Genomic DNA, 18,403 nt, shown 5'->3' with positions numbered 1-18,403 from the left:
CTGTGAGATTAGGAGGGTTCACTTAATTGGCCGCTAAGGTCTTTTCCAGACCCGGGTATAATTTAGGAAATGTGCGCTAGTCCCGCCCCTCCCCCACGGGGGTTAATTATCACCAGCGCAGTTCTAGACACTCCCACCAGGTGTCACTTGCGGGCAAAGATTAATCAGCTCCAGCTCCGCAGCAGCACGACTGCTAACACCGGAAGCAGTTCCTCAGCCACTGGAAAATACAAACTCGCGGCTCCGATCCGCTCCGGGAGAGTAACCTGCCCGGCTCGGGGGGATCGCAGCCGGCGGCGGCCGCGCAGGCTCCAAGCGCCGGCAGAGCAGAAGCCCCGCACGCGGACAGTAGCTGGGACGCTCCGTGACAGCGCAGCGTCCTCCAGCCGCAGCCCCGGGGGCAGTCGGGAGAGCCTGGGAGATGGGAATAGACGAGCCGCGACGTCCGAGAAGCCGGTGAATAGAGCCTACCGGTGGGCGAAGGAAGCCTCCCCCCTAACAAAGGTAAAGGCCGGCAACTCGCCAAGCCTGTGCTCTCTGTCCGCGGCAGCCCGCGCGCCTGCTTGCTCTGGCAGCACCCTCATGTCGCGGAGGAGAAGACTGAGGCTCGCTGGGTAGACGAGCTGGCCCCGCGCCGCCGGAGGCAGGAAGGGCCTGACCGGGAGCTTCACTCCGGTGAGCTTGCGGCGACACGCCCACTGTGTGCTGGCGCTGTTCAGTACTTGGCGATTACGAAGTATAAATCGTCCCCTGGAGTGTTTACGGGCCCCCAGAGGAAAAGGAGTTACGGAGAGATAAGTCCGTGTCCCCGAGAGTGGGAGATAAACGTCCGCTCTGACCGCTGGGAGTGGATGCGGCTCGGGAGAAAAATCGTCACAGCTCTTAACCGCGGTCCTTCCCTGTGCGGCCCCGGCTTCGCCCTGGGGCCCGCGGAGCTGCGAGCGACTTCTCGCGGGCCCGGCGGGCTTCCCCTGGGACGCGCCTCTCTTTGCCGGACCCGAGCCCGGCCTCTGCAATGATCCAGAAGTCCCGGGCCCCGCTACTCAAAACTCAAGATGTCGGAGACCGAGTGGAAACCCTCATGGTAATGGGGAGGGGCCTGGGGCCGGGGAGGCACGAGGGAGCGCCCCGGGGGCCGCTTTCCTGGCCGTCTGATGCAGCCTCGGGCTGGGTGGGGGAGGGCGGGCTAGTACCCGGAGCTGCCGGAGTAGATTCAATGAGCAGAAAGAGAATGTTTTTTCTATCTGTTCAGGCCTGGGGGGCGGTAATTTACATGTGAGGCTCTCTCGCTGCGGGGAACCCCTCCTTTCCCCTCCCCTTAGGTCATGGTCCTGGTGCCTCCTGAATGATGGCCCGCGGGCACGGGCTGAGCCCCCGCAGTCGGTGCCTGAGTCTGTGGGGCGGGACCTGCTGTCTGACAGAGGAAGGGAGCAGAGAGCCTGGAACATGTAGAACTTCAAATAAAGCTAGTAATGAATGTTTATAAAGGAGAAAATGAGGAGTAATAAATATTTGTGCGGGCCTACTGAGACCAGGCACTAGGCCAAGTGTTTTTGTTTACTTGTGTTACACACGTGTTATTGGACCCTCACTGGACCCCTCAGGGAGATGGGCGGTCTCATTATTCATATCTAACCGCCGAAGCCGAGGTGAAGGGAACTGGCCAATTTCACAAAAGCAGGAAGTGACTGAGTGACTTTGGCCGAGGCACTTTCTATTATTCCTGGCTGGCTGGGCCTCGGTCTAGAACTGACAGAGTGATTCCTGGAAACAGGAAAACCCGAGTTGGAATCTAGCCTCAGATCTAGCCTCAGACACTCACCGTCTGTGGGACTCTGGGCAAGTCACTTACCCGTTCCAGTTTCCTCCTTTGTTAAATAGAAATGGTGATGACGATAATAGCAGCCAGAATGCCCCCTGAGATTGTTGGGAGGATCAGTGAGATGTTTTTAAAGTGTTCTATAAATGCCAGCTTTTATGGGGACTAGCTAAAGTACCCTAGGCAGGTCATTTAACCACTGTGCCTCAACTTCCTTGTCTGTAAAATGGGGCTAATAGCAACCGTGCAGGCAGTGTGGTTGTGTCTGGGAAGCTTTAGCATACAGTAGCTGTCATGTACACGTTAGCTGTAGTGATGGTGTCAGAGGAATGACTTGAACCCAGGCCTTGGGCCTTCGGTCAGTGCTGTTTCCATTGGCCATCCTGCCCCTCCGTGACCCCAGAGGGTTAGAGCCTCCACTTCTGTTTGCCGCACTCAAAACTCTTCTTCCGGCCCATCCCACTGTGTCTAGCCACGCCCCATTCCCCACCCCTGTCTTCTGATTGGTCGGGTCACTGCCTCGGGATTGGCTGGGGCGGAGGCGGGGCTTTGGCCTAGGATGGTTATTTCCGAGCTCTTGATTGGGGTGGGTGTGCGGCCCTGGGACTTCCTCCCGAGCTAAGGATGGTTGTTTCCGAGCTCTTGATTGGGGTGGGTGTGAGGCCCTGGGACCTGAGCCGAGGTGGGGAGCAGGGAGGAAAGAACACGCCGGCTGGAGGGGGAGAGCGAGGCCTTCCGCGACCTGCTGTCCTTTGATAAGTGCCTACTGGGTGTCCCGGTTCTCCCTCCGGCCCGGTGGGGGCGTGGCGCTGGATTTAGGAGAGGCCGTCGAGAAGACTTTCCCTGCGCGTTCCTGCTGGCGCATGTTGGCCGCTAGAGGGCGCCGCGGAGCGCGGGGCTGGAACTCTAGGACGTCAGGCTGGGTCACCCTGGGCCGGTCACTTCATCCTGTTGGCCTCCATTTGCTCCTCTGTAAGATGAGCTGGAGGAGGAAGTGGCCAGCTATCCGCTGTCTAACAAAGAACCCCAACGGGCTCACCGAAAGCCCGCTGTGCTGGGCATCGGGCGGTCCTGGGAGAGCGGGCCGCAGGGCCTGGGCCCGAGCCGCGCCGTGTTTGTGAGCCCTGCCGAGCTTTAGCCCTATGGAGGGGCGAGGCGGTGGTTCTCAGTAAAGAAATGGTTGGCCGTTCCCTTTTCCGGCTCGTCGAGGCTTTGTCCAGGGTCACACAGCCCCGTCTGAACCTAGATTTGAACTTGAACCTTCGTGACTCCAAACCAGGGCCGGGTAAAACTCCCACTTTGCAGAGGGAGAAATGTGGCAGTGTGCCTTGGGGGGCCCCCACAGCCCTCCTCCAAGGCCTCGGGGTTCCCATCCCGAACCCGGACAGTGTCCACAAATTCTCCCGCGGGGTGACCTCCTCTTAGGGGGCTGTCTTATTCGGGCCTTGTTCTTTCGGCAATCCAAAACCGCGTCCTTGGAAAGCTGAACAGCTCTGTAGGGATCCCAGAAAGGAACGGCTTAGGCTTGTGAAGGCCTTCTAAAGTGGCCAGAGCCGCTGACCAGAGGCGCTCTGACCCCCGGCTGTAAGGGGTGGCCTCCCAGTCCCTCCTCGGTGTCTGACTTCGTGGCCCGTTTGGGCCTTGGACGGATGGAGTGGTTTGCCAGGCTAAGGGACTCCCAGGTCACTAGAAGTGAGGGCTGGCCCCCTCCCTGACAAAGACCCACTGGAAAGCTCAGGCCACCCCACACGGCTGCCTCTAATTGTAGTAATTGTGCGAACCTGTGAAAGCCTGCGCTTCTTTCAGTTTCTTAGGGACAGCTGCCTCCTAGTTGGGAAGCAGGTGGAAAGCATTTCACCCGGCTATAAATGCCTGCAGGATTTTAAGAAAGGCCTGTGTTCAAATCTCTTTGATTATGAGTTGAATAATGATTGGCAAGTTAATTAATTTCTCTGAACCTACAAAATTAAATGCAGTTGACAGTGAGATATCGCACAGGTCCTTGACTACTGAAGCTAAACTCATTTTGCTTAGGTGAAAAATTTCTTTGCCATCTTTTTGAGCATAACTCCAAAGGTCTTGGGCACTAGTTATCACTGCTGGGTTCAAGCTAAAGCTGATTTGTTCCTTCAAGAGGGTTCCTAATTCAGGGTGTCAGACCTATCAGCTGATGGGAATGGTAAAATATGTCATTTAGTGCTCTGTCAAAGAGGATTGACTTTCCTGGGTGGTCACCCCTGTCTGTAGCTGCTGTCACTATTAGAAGTAGTAAACTTACAGAGAGATTTTTTGATCCACAAATTGATCCAATTTAGTAATTGTGATGGGGGAGGGGGTGAAGAAAGGGGTTTATTATTTTAATCAGTAAATGGCTGGGTCAGCTAGATGGTGCATTAGATAAAGCATCAGCCCCGGAATCTTCCAGGATCTGGGTTCAGACACAACATTTAATAGCCAGTGTGAAGCTAAGCAACTCAATTTTACCCCAATTGCCTCCAAAAAAAGTTTTATGAAGAAGTAAAGAAGATAGGATGTATTAAACTTTAGATTTTAAAAAGTGATGGTGGGAGATAGTTTAAGAATAATCTTAATTGCGGAAATATTTACACCTGTTTAAATTATATTGGATTACTTGTTTAAGGGAGAGGGTGGAGGGAGAAAGAAAAAAAATTGAAACACAAGGTTTTGCAAGAGTGAATGTTGGAAACTATGCATATGTTTTGAAAATAAAAAGCTTTGTAAAAAGAATGTTTGGAGGTGGGTCTTGAGGATTTTTTTTGTAATAGAAAATCAACTGGTAATCATGAAACTAGAATTCTGATCTACTTCTGTTTAAGTTCTTAAAATAATGTTGATAATACTTGAAAGGAAGATTCAGTAGTATGAGTTTAAGGGGAAAGAAGAGGTTGAGTTCCTTTGAATTTATCTGATGATTTTTGAGTCTTCATTTGCATCATGATATACAATTGTCTTTCAGTTGCATCCTGCCATAAAGGCCTTTCTCTGTGGTTCCATCAGTGGGACCTGTTCTGCTCTTCTTTTTCAACCTCTGGACCTGCTTAAAACCCGACTACAGACTCTCCAACCAGCGTACCATGGGTAGGTGCCCCTTGCTAATTGCCATCACTGCTAATTCCTTGATGTAAATTTACATTACATAAATTTGACTGGGAAGAATGTTGAAAGAAATTTGCATTCTAAAAACCCAACTTTGTTCATTTGACTCTATTACAGTATTGTGCTAGCTCTCTGCTTCTGTCCTTCAGCTCTAAGAGAAAACCTTCTCCAAATAAAAGGAGAAGGGGCACAACTAGCACTGCGGCATTAGATTGAGGCTAAGCTTGAGACCCACTAGGCTGAGAGAGCCCTGCTAGTGTATCCTCCTGCATGCCCCTTTTGGTAATGTGCTGTTGTCTCCAGAAACTGCCAATTCCTCTCTGGGAGGAGATCTGCTGTCTCAACTCAATCTCTCGGCCAGATTCCTCTTCCTGTAGAGAGCCATCCCAATTCTGACCTAGAGTAGAGACTCCTCTCCCTTGTTCAATGTTGCTTCTTTTCTCCTCCCAAAGAATGGGCGCGGAATAACTCGGGGTCTTCTGGGAAAAAATGCTTCAACCAATGAACTTGCTCCTCTTAAGCATGTAAGCTCCTCCCCAGAAGTTCAAAGGGGTCACACTTCCCTTAAAGGCTGGAACTAGAGAATTGTTAAATACCGATTTAGCACTTAGTAAGAACCTAACACCTTTTCTTTCCATCTATGGCTCTTGGATGATGTCTGTCCTCTCCCATTTGCGCTTCTGTATTCAATCCTCCAACACTAATTTCTTCTTCCCCCCCCCCCCCCCAGGCCACATGTTTTTTCTCCTGTTATGATTTCTTTGCTCCTATTCCCAACATCTCCTTTCTATGGGGGTAGCTAATCTCTTTCCTGCCTGCCTCCTTCCCTTCCCTAAATCCTTAAGTAAATTTACTTAAAAATCTCTTTTTATAGAAAGTTTCATAATAGTTCACTTATATAAATCAAGATTTGTTTGTGCCTCTTATCAATAATAGAGGTTTCAACAACTTTGTAGAAAGAAGAGTCCTCCAAGTATTAAAAGATCTCTTCTGTTCTCAGGGAGAAAAGTATTCCCTTCACTAGTCCTATATAATTCCATCAGCACTTTGCATTTTTCTTTTCCATTTTTTTGTAGTAATCCTCATTTTGTGTAAAATTGTATTTTCTAATTAGCTCCTAGCCATTAGTGGATGGCTTTTTATCAAGATAACTGGGATTTAAATAACATTGACTTTTCTAAGTATCAGGTATATAGGATAATCATCTTCTATCTGCTACTAACTCAGTTTCTTTTTTTATCTCATCCTGACTTTGTCAATCAAAAGATATATTCAGGTACTTCTTCATAAATTACTAAAGTTTAATCCAGTGTTGTACATTAAATAAGCATTTAGCTCTAGCCTGAATCCTGTTTATTACATATTAACAATAGAAATCTTTCCCATAAACTTTTTCTTACCTCTGTGAATCAAAATCTATAATCATTAGTCTTAATATCATTTAGTAACTAAAGAAATATTTAACAGTTTGATAATAAAACAATTATGTACAACATATGTGCTCTGAGCGATAGCATAACCAAAGTGATCTCTTCCTTCATTGTTTCTACTGACTATTCAGTTTTGGAGACACAGGTTCCTCACTCAGCTGTCTCACAATACCAGTTCTCTTTGTTTTGTTTTTTGAAAGTTAAGAGTTAATACAGTGGGGTAGCTAGGTGGCGCAGTGGATAGAGCACCAGCCTTGAATTCAGGAGGACCCAAGTTCAAATCTGGTCTCAGACACTTAACACTTCCTAGCTGCGTGACCCTGGGTAAGTCACTTAACCCATGCCTCAGGGGGGGGGGGGAAGTTAATACAGTTTTCTTGGAAAAGAAGTTCTTTCTCCCCCTCTTCTCGGTTTTTTCTCAAGTTGTTAAGAGTTAATAGTCTTTTCAAAACAAGACAAATTCTCAGTCTCTTTACAAACTTTCTTCAGAGAATGACAGTTAAACTATAACTGTCCATGGTGCCTTTGCTTCTTAAACAATATCTATGAGAGACTAGCACTGGTGTCATATTGCTCCCTGAAGCAAAATTTCTTTTCTTGAAATTCATTTTGGGGTATATCAAATCCTTGTTAATATTCTATTCAATACACATGTTGAATGCACCACAGGTTGCTTCATGTACAAAATTATCGATAATAATAATGGCTTTTCAGTCATATCCAGGTCTCTGACCTTGTTTGAAGTTTTCTTGATAAAGATTCTGTAGAGTTTGCCATTTCCTTTTCCAGCTCATTTTGGTTAAGTGACTTACCCAGTGTCATACAGTCAAGTAAAGCCAGATTTGAACTCTGGGTAGCTGAGTTTTCCCAACTCCAGGCCTGGTCCTCTAGAGGTGTGTGTGTGTGTGTGTGTGTGTGTGTGTGTGTGTGTGTGTGTTTTGAATGTTTCTTATTCTTTTGTGGTCTACTGATTTTCTACATCTGTACCTAAATTGATTGATAAGATAAGCTCATTACCCCTATTTCCAAACTTGTCTCCTTTCCTTATACATCTGAGGTTCTAGGTAGGAAAGAGACTGTCTCTGAAATCAATTCTCCCTCTCTTCTTAACTGGGGTCCTCCTTCATTCTAGGCCTGATTTTATTCAAAGCAGTACTTTTTCTGGGGTTGTCTTTGCTGACCAGGAGGAAATAAGTTAATAATAACTTAATAATCACAATAATCAATTAATAAAAGTTTTTGGGTTGGTTGAACACTAAAGCTTTTCAGCTTTATCTTGCTTCACTTCTTGAGAACACATTTGTGCCTTCTACCACCATTTTTCTTCATAGTGATACTTTGGACATTGACTTCCTTCATCCTAACCATAAATTGATTCAGTCCCCATTTATAACAGAAAATAATTTTATCTCTCTCATTCTTTCTCCATTCTGGTATTCTTGTTTGACACTGTCAGTATCTACTGTTTCAGAGTTCAGGACAGACTCAGTGCCTTGCCCCATCTTCTTTTCCCCAATACTAATTCCTTGGGAGTTCAGCCTTTCACATCAGCCAGTTTATCTGGAACATTCACTTAGATTGCTGTACCCTTGGATGATATTTTACAGTTTGCCAAAGATTTCATTGACAATAGACTTTTATATAATTAGTGACATTAACTAATACTAGTGGGAAGTGATCATCAGTGAATAAATCCTTAAGGAACAGCTAATGCTGGTTCTAACCTTTAAATATTTGCTCTATAGTTAGGTAGATAAAATAGCTGTGATAGAGAGCGGCACAGGATAATGTGTGCCTCCATACATGTACGTTTATCCATGCATACTAAGGGTCAAATTATATGAAACTATAAATATCATGAGTTATGTAAATGTAATTGTTTACGCCATGATGTCTCTGAAGTGCATGGGTTTCCTTATGGAAGAACTATATGAAAAGTGACTCTTATTTTCTGGTTTTATTTTATTTTATTTTGGTCTCTTTCAGGTCTAAACGCATTGGAATGGTATCTTTGTTATACAAAGTTGTTCGAACAGAGAGTCTGCTTGGACTTTGGAAAGGAATATCTCCAGTAAGCATCCTGTTGGCTTGGATCTTGAGAGCTAATTTTTCATGATTAGATATTTCTGCTGAACTATTTGAATATTATATGTGAACTAGAGATGAGGATGGGTCTAGAGCCCTGTGTTCTTCTTGGGCTTTTTAGAACTTTATCACTAACTTTTCTCTGCTGAAAAAATGACAGAAAAACTGATTATTTAGTTAATAAATGTTCATGCTGTAAGATTGAAGCAGGGACAGGGCCTATGATATCCTGGGGATTGGGAGCTGCCTGAGGAGAGACTTCCTCTGCTAATTCAAATGGGCACTATTCTGGAACTTTGTAGCACCTGGGGGGTCAAATGACCTGCCTTCAAAGCCTGTTCTCTATGTTCTATTCTCACTCCCATTTATTAACTAGAGAAATAATAACAGCTTAATGATAAAATAAAACAATTATTTATATCATAGGTGCTCTGAACACAACCAAAGTCATATCTTCCCTTCTCTGTTTCTGCTGACTTTTCAATTCTGTTTGTCCTTTCATTCTCAAAGGAGGACTGTGACTTCAGGGAGGTAATGCCTTGACGTGCAAGTGAATTGGTTTTCAGTGATTTCACTTACCTCACTTTCCCCTCCAGAGCCATTTGGGTCCAATGGTCAGACATAGACCAGGGCGAGAAGATGGCCCTGGATGCAGAGGGAGACCTTGGCCTTTTTTAAGTTAAAGGCTTTCATTGGTCTCATAATACATATAAATGAGGCAATTGACAGCTCAGTGCATAGAGTACTAGCTCTGGAGTCAGGAGGACCTTTGTTCAAATTTGGCCTCAGACACTTTACACTTACTAGCTGTGTGGCCCTGGGCAAATCACTTAACCCCAATTCCCTAGCAAACAACTAAAACAAAAACATGATACGTATAAATGCCCATAAGATCTGTCAGTGCTATAGACTATGCCTGAAACAGGGTCCAACTAACTCTTGTGTTTGTTCTCCTTTCTTTATAGTCCATTGCAAGATGCGTCCCTGGAGTTGGGATCTACTTTGGAACTCTCTACTACATGAAGCAGTATTTTCTCCTGGAGCAATCCCCCACAGCCTTTCAGTCTGTCCTGCTGGGCATTGGTTCCCGGGCTGTGGCAGGGGTCTGCATGTTACCTATCACTGTGGTCAAGGCGAGATATGAGGTGAGTCTTGGGGTTTTGTGTTATACATTGCATGTGGTTGTCCCTGTGGTGTTATTAGGATTATTGAGGAGAGGCCCTGGGAACATGTGCTAAGCCAGGGAAGCCCTCTCTGAATCTCAGGTGGGCTTATAACCTTAAACAGGATAATGTCATTGGGATGCAGTGAAAAGAGGGCTGAATATGTAATTCAAGGACCTGGGTTAGAATCCAGACTCTACCACTTATGGCCTGGGTGACTTTGGGCATCCCTGTGCCTCAGTGGGTCTCCATTTCCTTATCTGTAAAATGAAGAGGTTGGGCGAAGTGTCCTTAAAGTCTTTTCCAGCTCAAACTGTGATCTGCCCATCAGGCGTTTATTAGTTAGTGTCTACTATGTGCTAGGTATTGTGGACATAGACAAAAATGAAATTGTCCCTGCCCTCTTGGACCTTTTGGGGGAGATGACAGGTAGGTCTATGAAATATATGGGATTTTTGATGGAGAAAAGGGCTTGGGGCTCAATCTTTGATTATCAAACTTAATTCACAACGCAAAGTGGGCCATGTGTGACTTCTAAGCCTGCGGTGTATGTCACCCAAAGTCCTTTCATTTGTTCTAAGTGCAGGATTTCCTGTGCAAGTCATTGGTCTTCATGTACTTTGTAGAGTGGGAAGTATGGCTATGAGAGTGTCCATGGCGCCCTGAAGAACATCTATCGCACTGAGGGGCACAGGGGCTTGTTCAGTGGATTGACAGCCACGCTCCTCCGAGATGCACCTTTTTCTGGGATCTACCTGATGTTTTACAACCAGACCAAAAAGGTTGTGATGAAAGGTAAAGTTACAGACTTGGGTCTTTGGAATTGGAGAAAAGACACAGGGATTCACTGTATCTAGTAAGCCGCCTAAGGAGTTTGTGATATCCACTACTGCCTCCCAGGATGTTCCACATGAAGTTTAAACTGTCCTAAAAGTCTTAGCAAAGTTTAAGCAGGGATTCAAATAGTGTAATACCATGTCCTTGCCTCTTTTGCCACTTCCTTTTACAAGATGAGTAAACTGAGGCTTGGGGGACTTTACTCACTATTCCTCTATTTCAGAGTGAACCCTAAAATCTTGAGGGTGTTCTTTTTTCTTTTTAGAACCTTTTAATAATTTAATTTTTAAGCTGGGGTTAGCAGTGTCTGTAGAGAAATTATATATATATATATATATAAAATCATTTCTACTGAGTTCCCTCCTAGAAACATTTTTGGTCAAATTGAGAGAAGTTGAGGTTTGTCCTGTCATTCTAGCTTTGTTCTCCCCAGACTCACTAGGAGACCCAGACAACTTCTCACCAGCCAACCCCCTAAACACACTCCCTCATATCAAACCAGAATGATATTTTCTATTTACATATGCCGCCATCCACTCAATCCCCAATAAACTAGGCGGCGTTCTAGCTCTACATGCTTCTATCCTAATCCTACTAATCATCCCCTTCCTCCACACAGCCAATCAATGAAGCATGATATTCCAACCTGTTTCCCAAACATTATTCTGAATCCTCACTGCTTAACCTTTATTTAAAAATCCTCATTTGGGACTCTAGAACAAAAGGGCACATTCTTCATTTTATCAAATATGATGCAGAATTTCTCTTCTTGAAGCTTTCTTTAGCTCCTCCATCTTTGCCCATCAGCCCATTGCCAGGCATTGGTGTTCTTGCCTTTCATGTGCACCTCTGTGTTAAATGTATCTGTGAAGATGATCCCTCCTTCCGGTAGAATGAGTTCCTTGAGGCAAGAGCCTTTTCGTATTTTTGCCTCTGTACTCTCAGTGCATAGCACAGAGGAGGCACTGAAGAATTGTTCTCTGAATTAAATTTTCTGTATTGTTCCTCTAGAACTTTCAAAAATAAGCAGAAATGCCTCATTTTAGGCAGCTTTATAAAGGCAGGAAGTAGGAGGATTGGGCATTGATGGTTTAATGCATTCTAGGGGAATAATTTGAGTATTAAATTTTCTTTGAAGTACTGAGAAATTTGCTGGGATGTTAATCTCAGAAAATACATTTCTATTCTCCATCTTCATTTCCTATAGCATTAGAGGCTTTCAAGAGCTTACAGTCAAATACTCATTTTACAAATGTACAAACTGAGACCTTGGGACTTGCCAAAGGCCCCACTCTATGTAAGAAGTACAATTTGAACATAGGTTCTATTACTCCAGAGTCAATACTACAGCCACTGTATCACAAACTTAAATTTAAAGACTGACTGTTCCTTAAAAATAGCTAGTTTCAAAACATTGTGAGTGAAAGTCAAGAGAAAGAAAGAAACAGCTTTTTGGGGAGTTCTTCCAAAGTCTTTGAAGATTTTTTTGTTTTAGAACCTTAAAGGAAGAAAATCACCATGAACATTCAAACACAGTGTATACTGAAACTACTTTTTTTTTTTTTTTTTAATTTTGTTATTTTTTTGTTTTTTTTTTTTATTTCAAAACATATACATGGATAATTTTTCAATACTAATCCTTGCAAAACCTTTTGTTCCAAATTTTTCCTTCCCTAGATGACAAGTTATCCAATATATATTATATGTGTTAAAATATATGTTAAATATAATATACATATTTATACAATTATGCTGCACAAGAAAAGTCAGATCAAAAAGGAAAAGAAAATGAGAGAAACAAAATGGAAGTAAAACAACAAAAAGAATGAAAATGCTATGTTGTGATCCACATTCAGTTCCCACAGTCCTCTCTATGGATGTAGATTATACTGAACTTTTTAAAATACAGTATAACCCTACTGGACTTTCAAGTTCTTTCATTGGCATAGAGAGATGCACGTTTGGCAGATTGCTTTAGAAACAAACATTGGCTTGATCTTCAAAGAAGAGGCAAGTTTTGTGTGACCAGAAAAATCTGTCCTCTTAGAAACTGAATATCTAGTTGAATTTCCAATAAAAAAAAAAATTATCCTTTGGCCAATAATGTGGACCAAGTTATAGTTTTGGATAAGTTAATTAGGCAGGAAATTGTGAACATGCTATTGTTAACTCTTAAGTAGGAAGACTGGATTCTATATTAGGACTCTAGAGAATATATTTCCTTTCCCTGTGATGGAGATTAAAGTAAAAAACAAACAAACCTCTAAGTGCCATTGACCATAGTTCATGTCAGTTAGTGACAAAGAGAATGCATGAACTGCAAACTGTTTTTATGAGAACAGTTCGTGTTTATTGTATAATCACATGGACTTTGGTTGACTTTGAATCTATAGTTTGGTAGTTCATGTAAAGAAGTAGTAGGAAGAAGAAGGGTAATATTGCCCTTGTTGGTGGGATTTTTTTTTTTCAGTAAATTTTGCTTTTGTCCTGTTTCAGATGAATTGGACACTGCCCTTGTCCCCTTTGTGAACTTCAGTTGTGGGGCCTTTGCTGGCATTTTGGCATCACTGGTAACTCAGCCTGCAGATGTTGTCAAAACACACATGCAGCTGTCTCCGGAGAAATTTCGGAGAATTGACCAAACTGTGACAATCATCTTCAAAGTAAGGCTGAGCTCTTTCATCACTGATCTTTGCTCTGGCTCTGGCTCTAACCTGGGATGTGGAGTATACTCTGCTTGTTCATATCGTAATGAGAACAGGAAGCCTCAGACTCCCTATCCTACCGTAGTCAGGGAAAAGTGCTTCTCAGAGCTCTCCAAACAGAGGTGGGGGGAGCAAAGAGCTATTGCTTTAGAGCTAGGAATGCATCCTGGTGAAGAGAACCGGCTAAGACATTGCACAGATCTAGTTTATACTTAATATCCATAGTGTTGCAATGTCAAGGGAAAACTGAATGATCCATGAATATAGGGGGGGTCTCAAAGATCTTCTCATTGGGACGTTTGGGTCATCCTGTGTCTAAGCACCCACGTTGTCTTATGAAAGGATCATAGGCCTTGTGGTTAGACTTTAGATTAGACCGGCCTATTCCAGCCCCTTGTTTCATAAATGAAGAAAGAATTCCACTTAAATGACTTGCCCAGCATCACATAGCTTGAAAGTATCTGAAAATCCATCATCCAGGCTCCTGATCACTATTGTCTCCACTGTTGCATGCCCCAATATTGTTTGTAAAATTTTGCTCTTAGCAAGAATTCTTTCTTTTTTGCAGGATTATGGGCTACTTGGCTTCTTCCATGGCGGCGTTCCCCGTGCCCTTAGGCGAACTCTTATGGCAGCCATGGCATGGACAGTCTATGAAGAAATGATGGCTAAGATGGGTTTGAAGTCCTGAAAGAATGGAGGGAGAAATGGTGGGACCAGCCTTTTTCACTGCTCTATCCCTACTCATCACTGATACCATCTGCTCCTTTGGGGCAAAGCTGAGGTTGCTAAGCCAGAGCTCCAGGCAGAACTGATTCACCTTCTGCAGTCAATTTATGAAGGAAATGGAATTATTTGACTGTTTGAAGCATTCCAAGGGGCTCAATTTGCCATAAACTGATTTTGGGTTGGGAATGGGCTGAAGGTTTTCTATACCAAGCAAATCTACCTGTTCAAAGCACGGGGTACCCAGAAAAAAGTTCTCTGTAGAATCCTTTTACTGGAGCCACCTACGTGTTTAGGATGGGCTTTTGCCTAATTGGAGGAATACTTGTGACAGGACAGTTAGAGCCCATTTACTGGGCTGAGGAAAATCTCTGTGAATTGCAATGTTAATTTATTGAGGAGCTGATGGGTGGGCACAAGACTTTCTCTATTAGCAACTTTTGGTTTATAACTATAGGGGAGAAAAGAAACCCTCGTTTTGAGTTCTTAATAATTGTTCTGAACAATAGATAAATTTGGTTTCCTCGTTGTTCCCCATCAAGATAATTAACTTGTGTTTTGGCTTAGAAAGAATATGTTACTTTTGCCTAGATCCTAAGCTAGTTAAACAGGCTGCTTTGACATTTTCAGCAGCCAAGGTTGGGATTTGTGAAATTAAGCACTTTAGCATTCACATTATTGAAAGCTGCTTAGACTACTTAGCTAGTGTTTTTCACTTATCTTAGAATGATACAATCCTCCAAGAAGGAGGCCTTCTTTCTAATCTAATACTTAATAATGAACATTGTTTTTTGACTCCATTTCAAACTAGGAAAATTTTTATGTTCTGTGTTGTGTATTAGCCAAAGCAATAGACCCAAAGACTCTTTTCAAGGGTAAAGTATGAAGATTCAGTATTGCTAGTTTAGAAGTATCTTAGGAATTCTCATTGAATTCCTGCCTCTCCACACCCATGGAAGGCTCAGCGCTGCTTTCCCAGGTTTCACAAAAGCTCAACTCTGGTATCTCCTGCACTTGGGCTATTAAACGGAACAGACAACTAAGTTTACTTAAATTCAGAGGTTATTTAACTCTTAGAATTTTCAGTTGTGTTTCATGTTAAAATACCTTTTCCTTGACAGACAATAAGTATTTTGGGGGACAATGGGGTGCTGAGAGATGAAGAGAAATGTCTTTTTCTATCTGAGGACATCAGTGTGTAGTTTTGCCAAATTCCCTCATTTGACATAAGCCATTACAACCCTGTTCCTTTTTGTGCTATGTCATTAGGAGAATAGGAATAGACCAGGCTTTGAGGAATCTGAAAAGCAAGGCAAATTTTGGTTTTGGTTTTGAAATAAAAAGCAACTTACACCTTATGATGGCACTTTTTATTTTTCCAATAACTGGAGTGAAGTCAGATTAAAGTGGTAAGGAATAGGACGTACCATGCCTCTAATCTTGGCAAATGTGATAAGCCCTTTGGGTCACTAAGTGGTTATGGAGTTATTTATTGCACTTTTCCCCAGGCCTATGTTAAGGTAGTTACTTAATGGGTCTCCCCTTCCTTTTGACAAAGGAATGCTATAATTTGCTTTAAAGGAAATTTGACCTGGCTGATTGTGGTGAAATTTTTCAAGGCTTGTATTTGATATTTTTACTCCTTAAGAAGGAAAGAAAGCTGTCTTGGGGATTTGGTTTGTATTTTTCCAATGTGTGTGATTTCAAAACTGGTAAAAATGTAATGGACTAAAAGTCTTATCATCTTATGTTGTGTGTGTTTCTGGCATTACATCAAAATAAAACCTAATGGAAATGAGGGAAATAGAAAATCCTAAGGGTTTATATAGGTGGGAAAGCTAGCACTAAGCATGTGGCTAACTCTATTCTTCTGTTTCATCTCATCCACAAAACCTCAATAAGAGGAAATAAAACTCATGTTGAGTTACCAATTGCCTGGTTAATAAAATCAAAGTTTTATGATTGAAGGGGATTTATCTCTTCTTTCACTTAGATTCAGCAAAAGCAGGAAGGTTTAGCAATAGTTTTTTTTTTTTTTTTTTTTTTTTAAGATAAGCATCCAATTTTGAGAGTCTTAACAGTTTAAGGAAGAAAAAGAAGAAATCAACTTTTAAACATGAAAAATTTTTCCTGTCTTTAGATGATACTGTAAAGAAAAAGAACTAGGATTCAATATTTTAGGAACTTAGAAACCTTAGAAAGGTGATGGTTATGTGTGCCTTTAGAAATTATTGACTTCAATCAGAGTCTTTAGAGGAACTACCAATGAGATAGTTACTACTGCCATCAGAATTCTAAAAGAGACAGGATTTAGGGAATCAGTGGTTTTTCCTACTTGATGTACAAATATCTTTATGCAGATAAATGGTAATATTTGCCAACCAGAAAGATTTTCCTTAAGTGTTAGGGTATGACGGTCCAAATTATCAGTGATATTTTCATTTTTAAATCTCTGCTCAAACCAGGTGAAGAAGTGGTCTGCCTTTATGCAGATATTTTGGACATAGTTATAGGTTAATACTGGGGCCCATCCAACTGAAGATTGCACAGTCCTCAAGGATTGCAAATGTCATTGCATTTTTCTCCCTATATTTCCTTCTGATATTTTTGCCCTAAAATTCTGAGAGAGGAAATGGATTTTTTCTCAGAACTTTAACGTGCTAATACTTTTAGCAAAAACATTTGATAAAATTGCAAGTGACCATAAGAGATATTGATGATTTAGATGGGTGAGCTCCAGGCTTCATGCCAAACTAATTTTTGGATTTATTTGGATTACTTTGGGATTTGGGGAGGAATTACAGGAGAGTTAGGAACGCTAACAGTCCCTAGTGGTAGTAAGTGGGGTTTGCTTCTCATCTTAGTAGGCCTTGGGCTGGCCTTGTCTTTTGGGTGCATGCCTTGTAGTCACCCAGAGTTCTGACCATTGGAGATCATCTAAACAAGACATAGCAGAAGAAGTCAGCCTCATTGGAAGATCTTCTAGCTCTGGCTTCTTTCTTCTTTCTTGAATTCACTGAAATGGGAATTTTGTTCTTAATACATCTATCTTCTTAGTGATTGGAGAGGCATATAAATTACTATGTGGTCAGATTTTTTAAGCTATGTTTTTTGTTTTTTTTTCTGATATCCTTCTGGTTCATCTCAACATAGATGGGAGGTAGGGGTCTGGTACGTGGAATGGTCCAGCATTTTACAAACCCTTTGTATTTATTTTTTAGTGTTCCTAAGGATCCAGGATCAACCCATGATTTCAGTAACAAGCCTGCAAATACTTGGCAGCAGGACTTAATAGTTTTGTTTTGGATTTTTAAGCCAGCCCATGTTATTTAGGAATCAATTGTTTTATTTATTTATTTATTTTTTTGAGTGGAAAAAAAAAATTGGAAAAGTGCTATGCTGATAGTTCCACAACCTGACCTTTCCAGAAACCTAAATTTCAACTAAGACATTAATTAATGGGGACCGGGAAGTCTGAGGAGCTAGCTAAAGGCTTACGGTGTGTGGTGTGAGACATTTTATGTTATCACTATGATATGAGAATGTAAGCCGGGAGAATGAAGTACACATCTGATTTTTTTTGTGTAAAATTGCCTTGAATATCTTGGGTACCATAATGAGATTGGTAAATACTTTTTGGCTTCTCTAAGTTGGCCAGCCTAACAGAATAGCATCATCTTTTGTTAGAATAGAAACATCTTGTCCATTATCATCAGTTTTAATGCTATATTAGTATTATGTTCACTGAAAGATGTTTCAACTTCAATTTTGAAGAGTTAGTAACTAACTTGATTTAGGATGCTTATGAATTTCACACTTAGTTGATATTTCTCAGAGAATTCAGTAGCCTTTGTTCCATACTCTTTTTGTTTTTGTTTTTGTTTTTTGCTGACATCCATGACAAGCCTCAGGATTCAGAAGTTCAGATTTTAACAAGTAAATAGAATCTGTTCATTGAAAGAAAGTGCTTTTTGGGGCCTACTTGATTTTGAAAGTAATAATTAAATACTGAATGCTTGAAAAAGGAAGTTAAAATTAAGATGCATTTTAATTTTTCATAGACAATATGTACTTATGTATTCATAGCTATATATGAATGCCTGCTATATAGAATGCCTAATAATAAAATGCTGGTATTACCAGTTAGGACCAGAGATTAATCTAACTTTAACATATTGAGGTTGCTTATGTACTGAGTATGTGCATATGAGTGTGTGTGTTTGAGGAGGTTTCATAAATGAAAATTAGTGAACAGTTGCTTATATTTTTGTTTTGAAATAAAAGTTTGTGAACTGTTAGGGAAAACAAATAAGAAAAAATGATTACATTAAACATGGCTGTTTTCAAAATAGAAAACCTATTTTGAAGTTAAATTTAAAATTCACTTTAGTTCTTGATATCTTTCTCATTTTGAATAAATATGTTTTATTGTTTTATTGGCAATTTTTTTTTTTTTTTTTTTTGCATTATGTGTTTTGCAAATCTTTCAAGAGAAGGAACTCTCTCTTGCCTATTATAGTA

The 18,403-nt window shown here is 41.9% G+C and overlaps 1 protein-coding gene across 3 annotated transcripts; it reads left to right on the top strand.

The window, feature by feature from the left end:
• Positions 1 to 177: 177 nt before the first annotated feature.
• On the top strand, positions 178 to 18,316 carry SLC25A38 (solute carrier family 25 member 38). 3 transcript variants are annotated; one of them, XM_074272203.1, is made up of 7 exons: positions 178 to 1,084; positions 4,797 to 4,918; positions 8,353 to 8,437; positions 9,417 to 9,596; positions 10,241 to 10,409; positions 12,948 to 13,114; positions 13,725 to 18,316. In XM_074272203.1, exons 1-7 carry the CDS (start codon positions 1,016 to 1,018, stop codon positions 13,845 to 13,847), a joined length of 915 nt encoding a protein of 304 aa, XP_074128304.1. In that variant the 5' UTR covers positions 178 to 1,015; the 3' UTR covers positions 13,848 to 18,316. The 3 variants fall into 3 exon arrangements, with proteins under 3 accessions (XP_074128304.1, XP_074128305.1, XP_074128306.1); XM_074272204.1 differs by lacking the exon at positions 178 to 1,084 and adding an exon at positions 2,382 to 2,470; XM_074272205.1 differs by lacking the exon at positions 178 to 1,084 and adding an exon at positions 2,745 to 3,998.
• The last annotated feature ends 87 nt before the right edge of the window (positions 18,317 to 18,403 follow it).

This window comes from Sminthopsis crassicaudata, chromosome 5, assembly GCF_048593235.1.
Source record: "Sminthopsis crassicaudata isolate SCR6 chromosome 5, ASM4859323v1, whole genome shotgun sequence".
In the NCBI taxonomy this organism is placed as follows: domain Eukaryota; kingdom Metazoa; phylum Chordata; class Mammalia; order Dasyuromorphia; family Dasyuridae; genus Sminthopsis; species Sminthopsis crassicaudata.
This window is presented reverse-complemented; position numbering and strand designations above follow the sequence as displayed.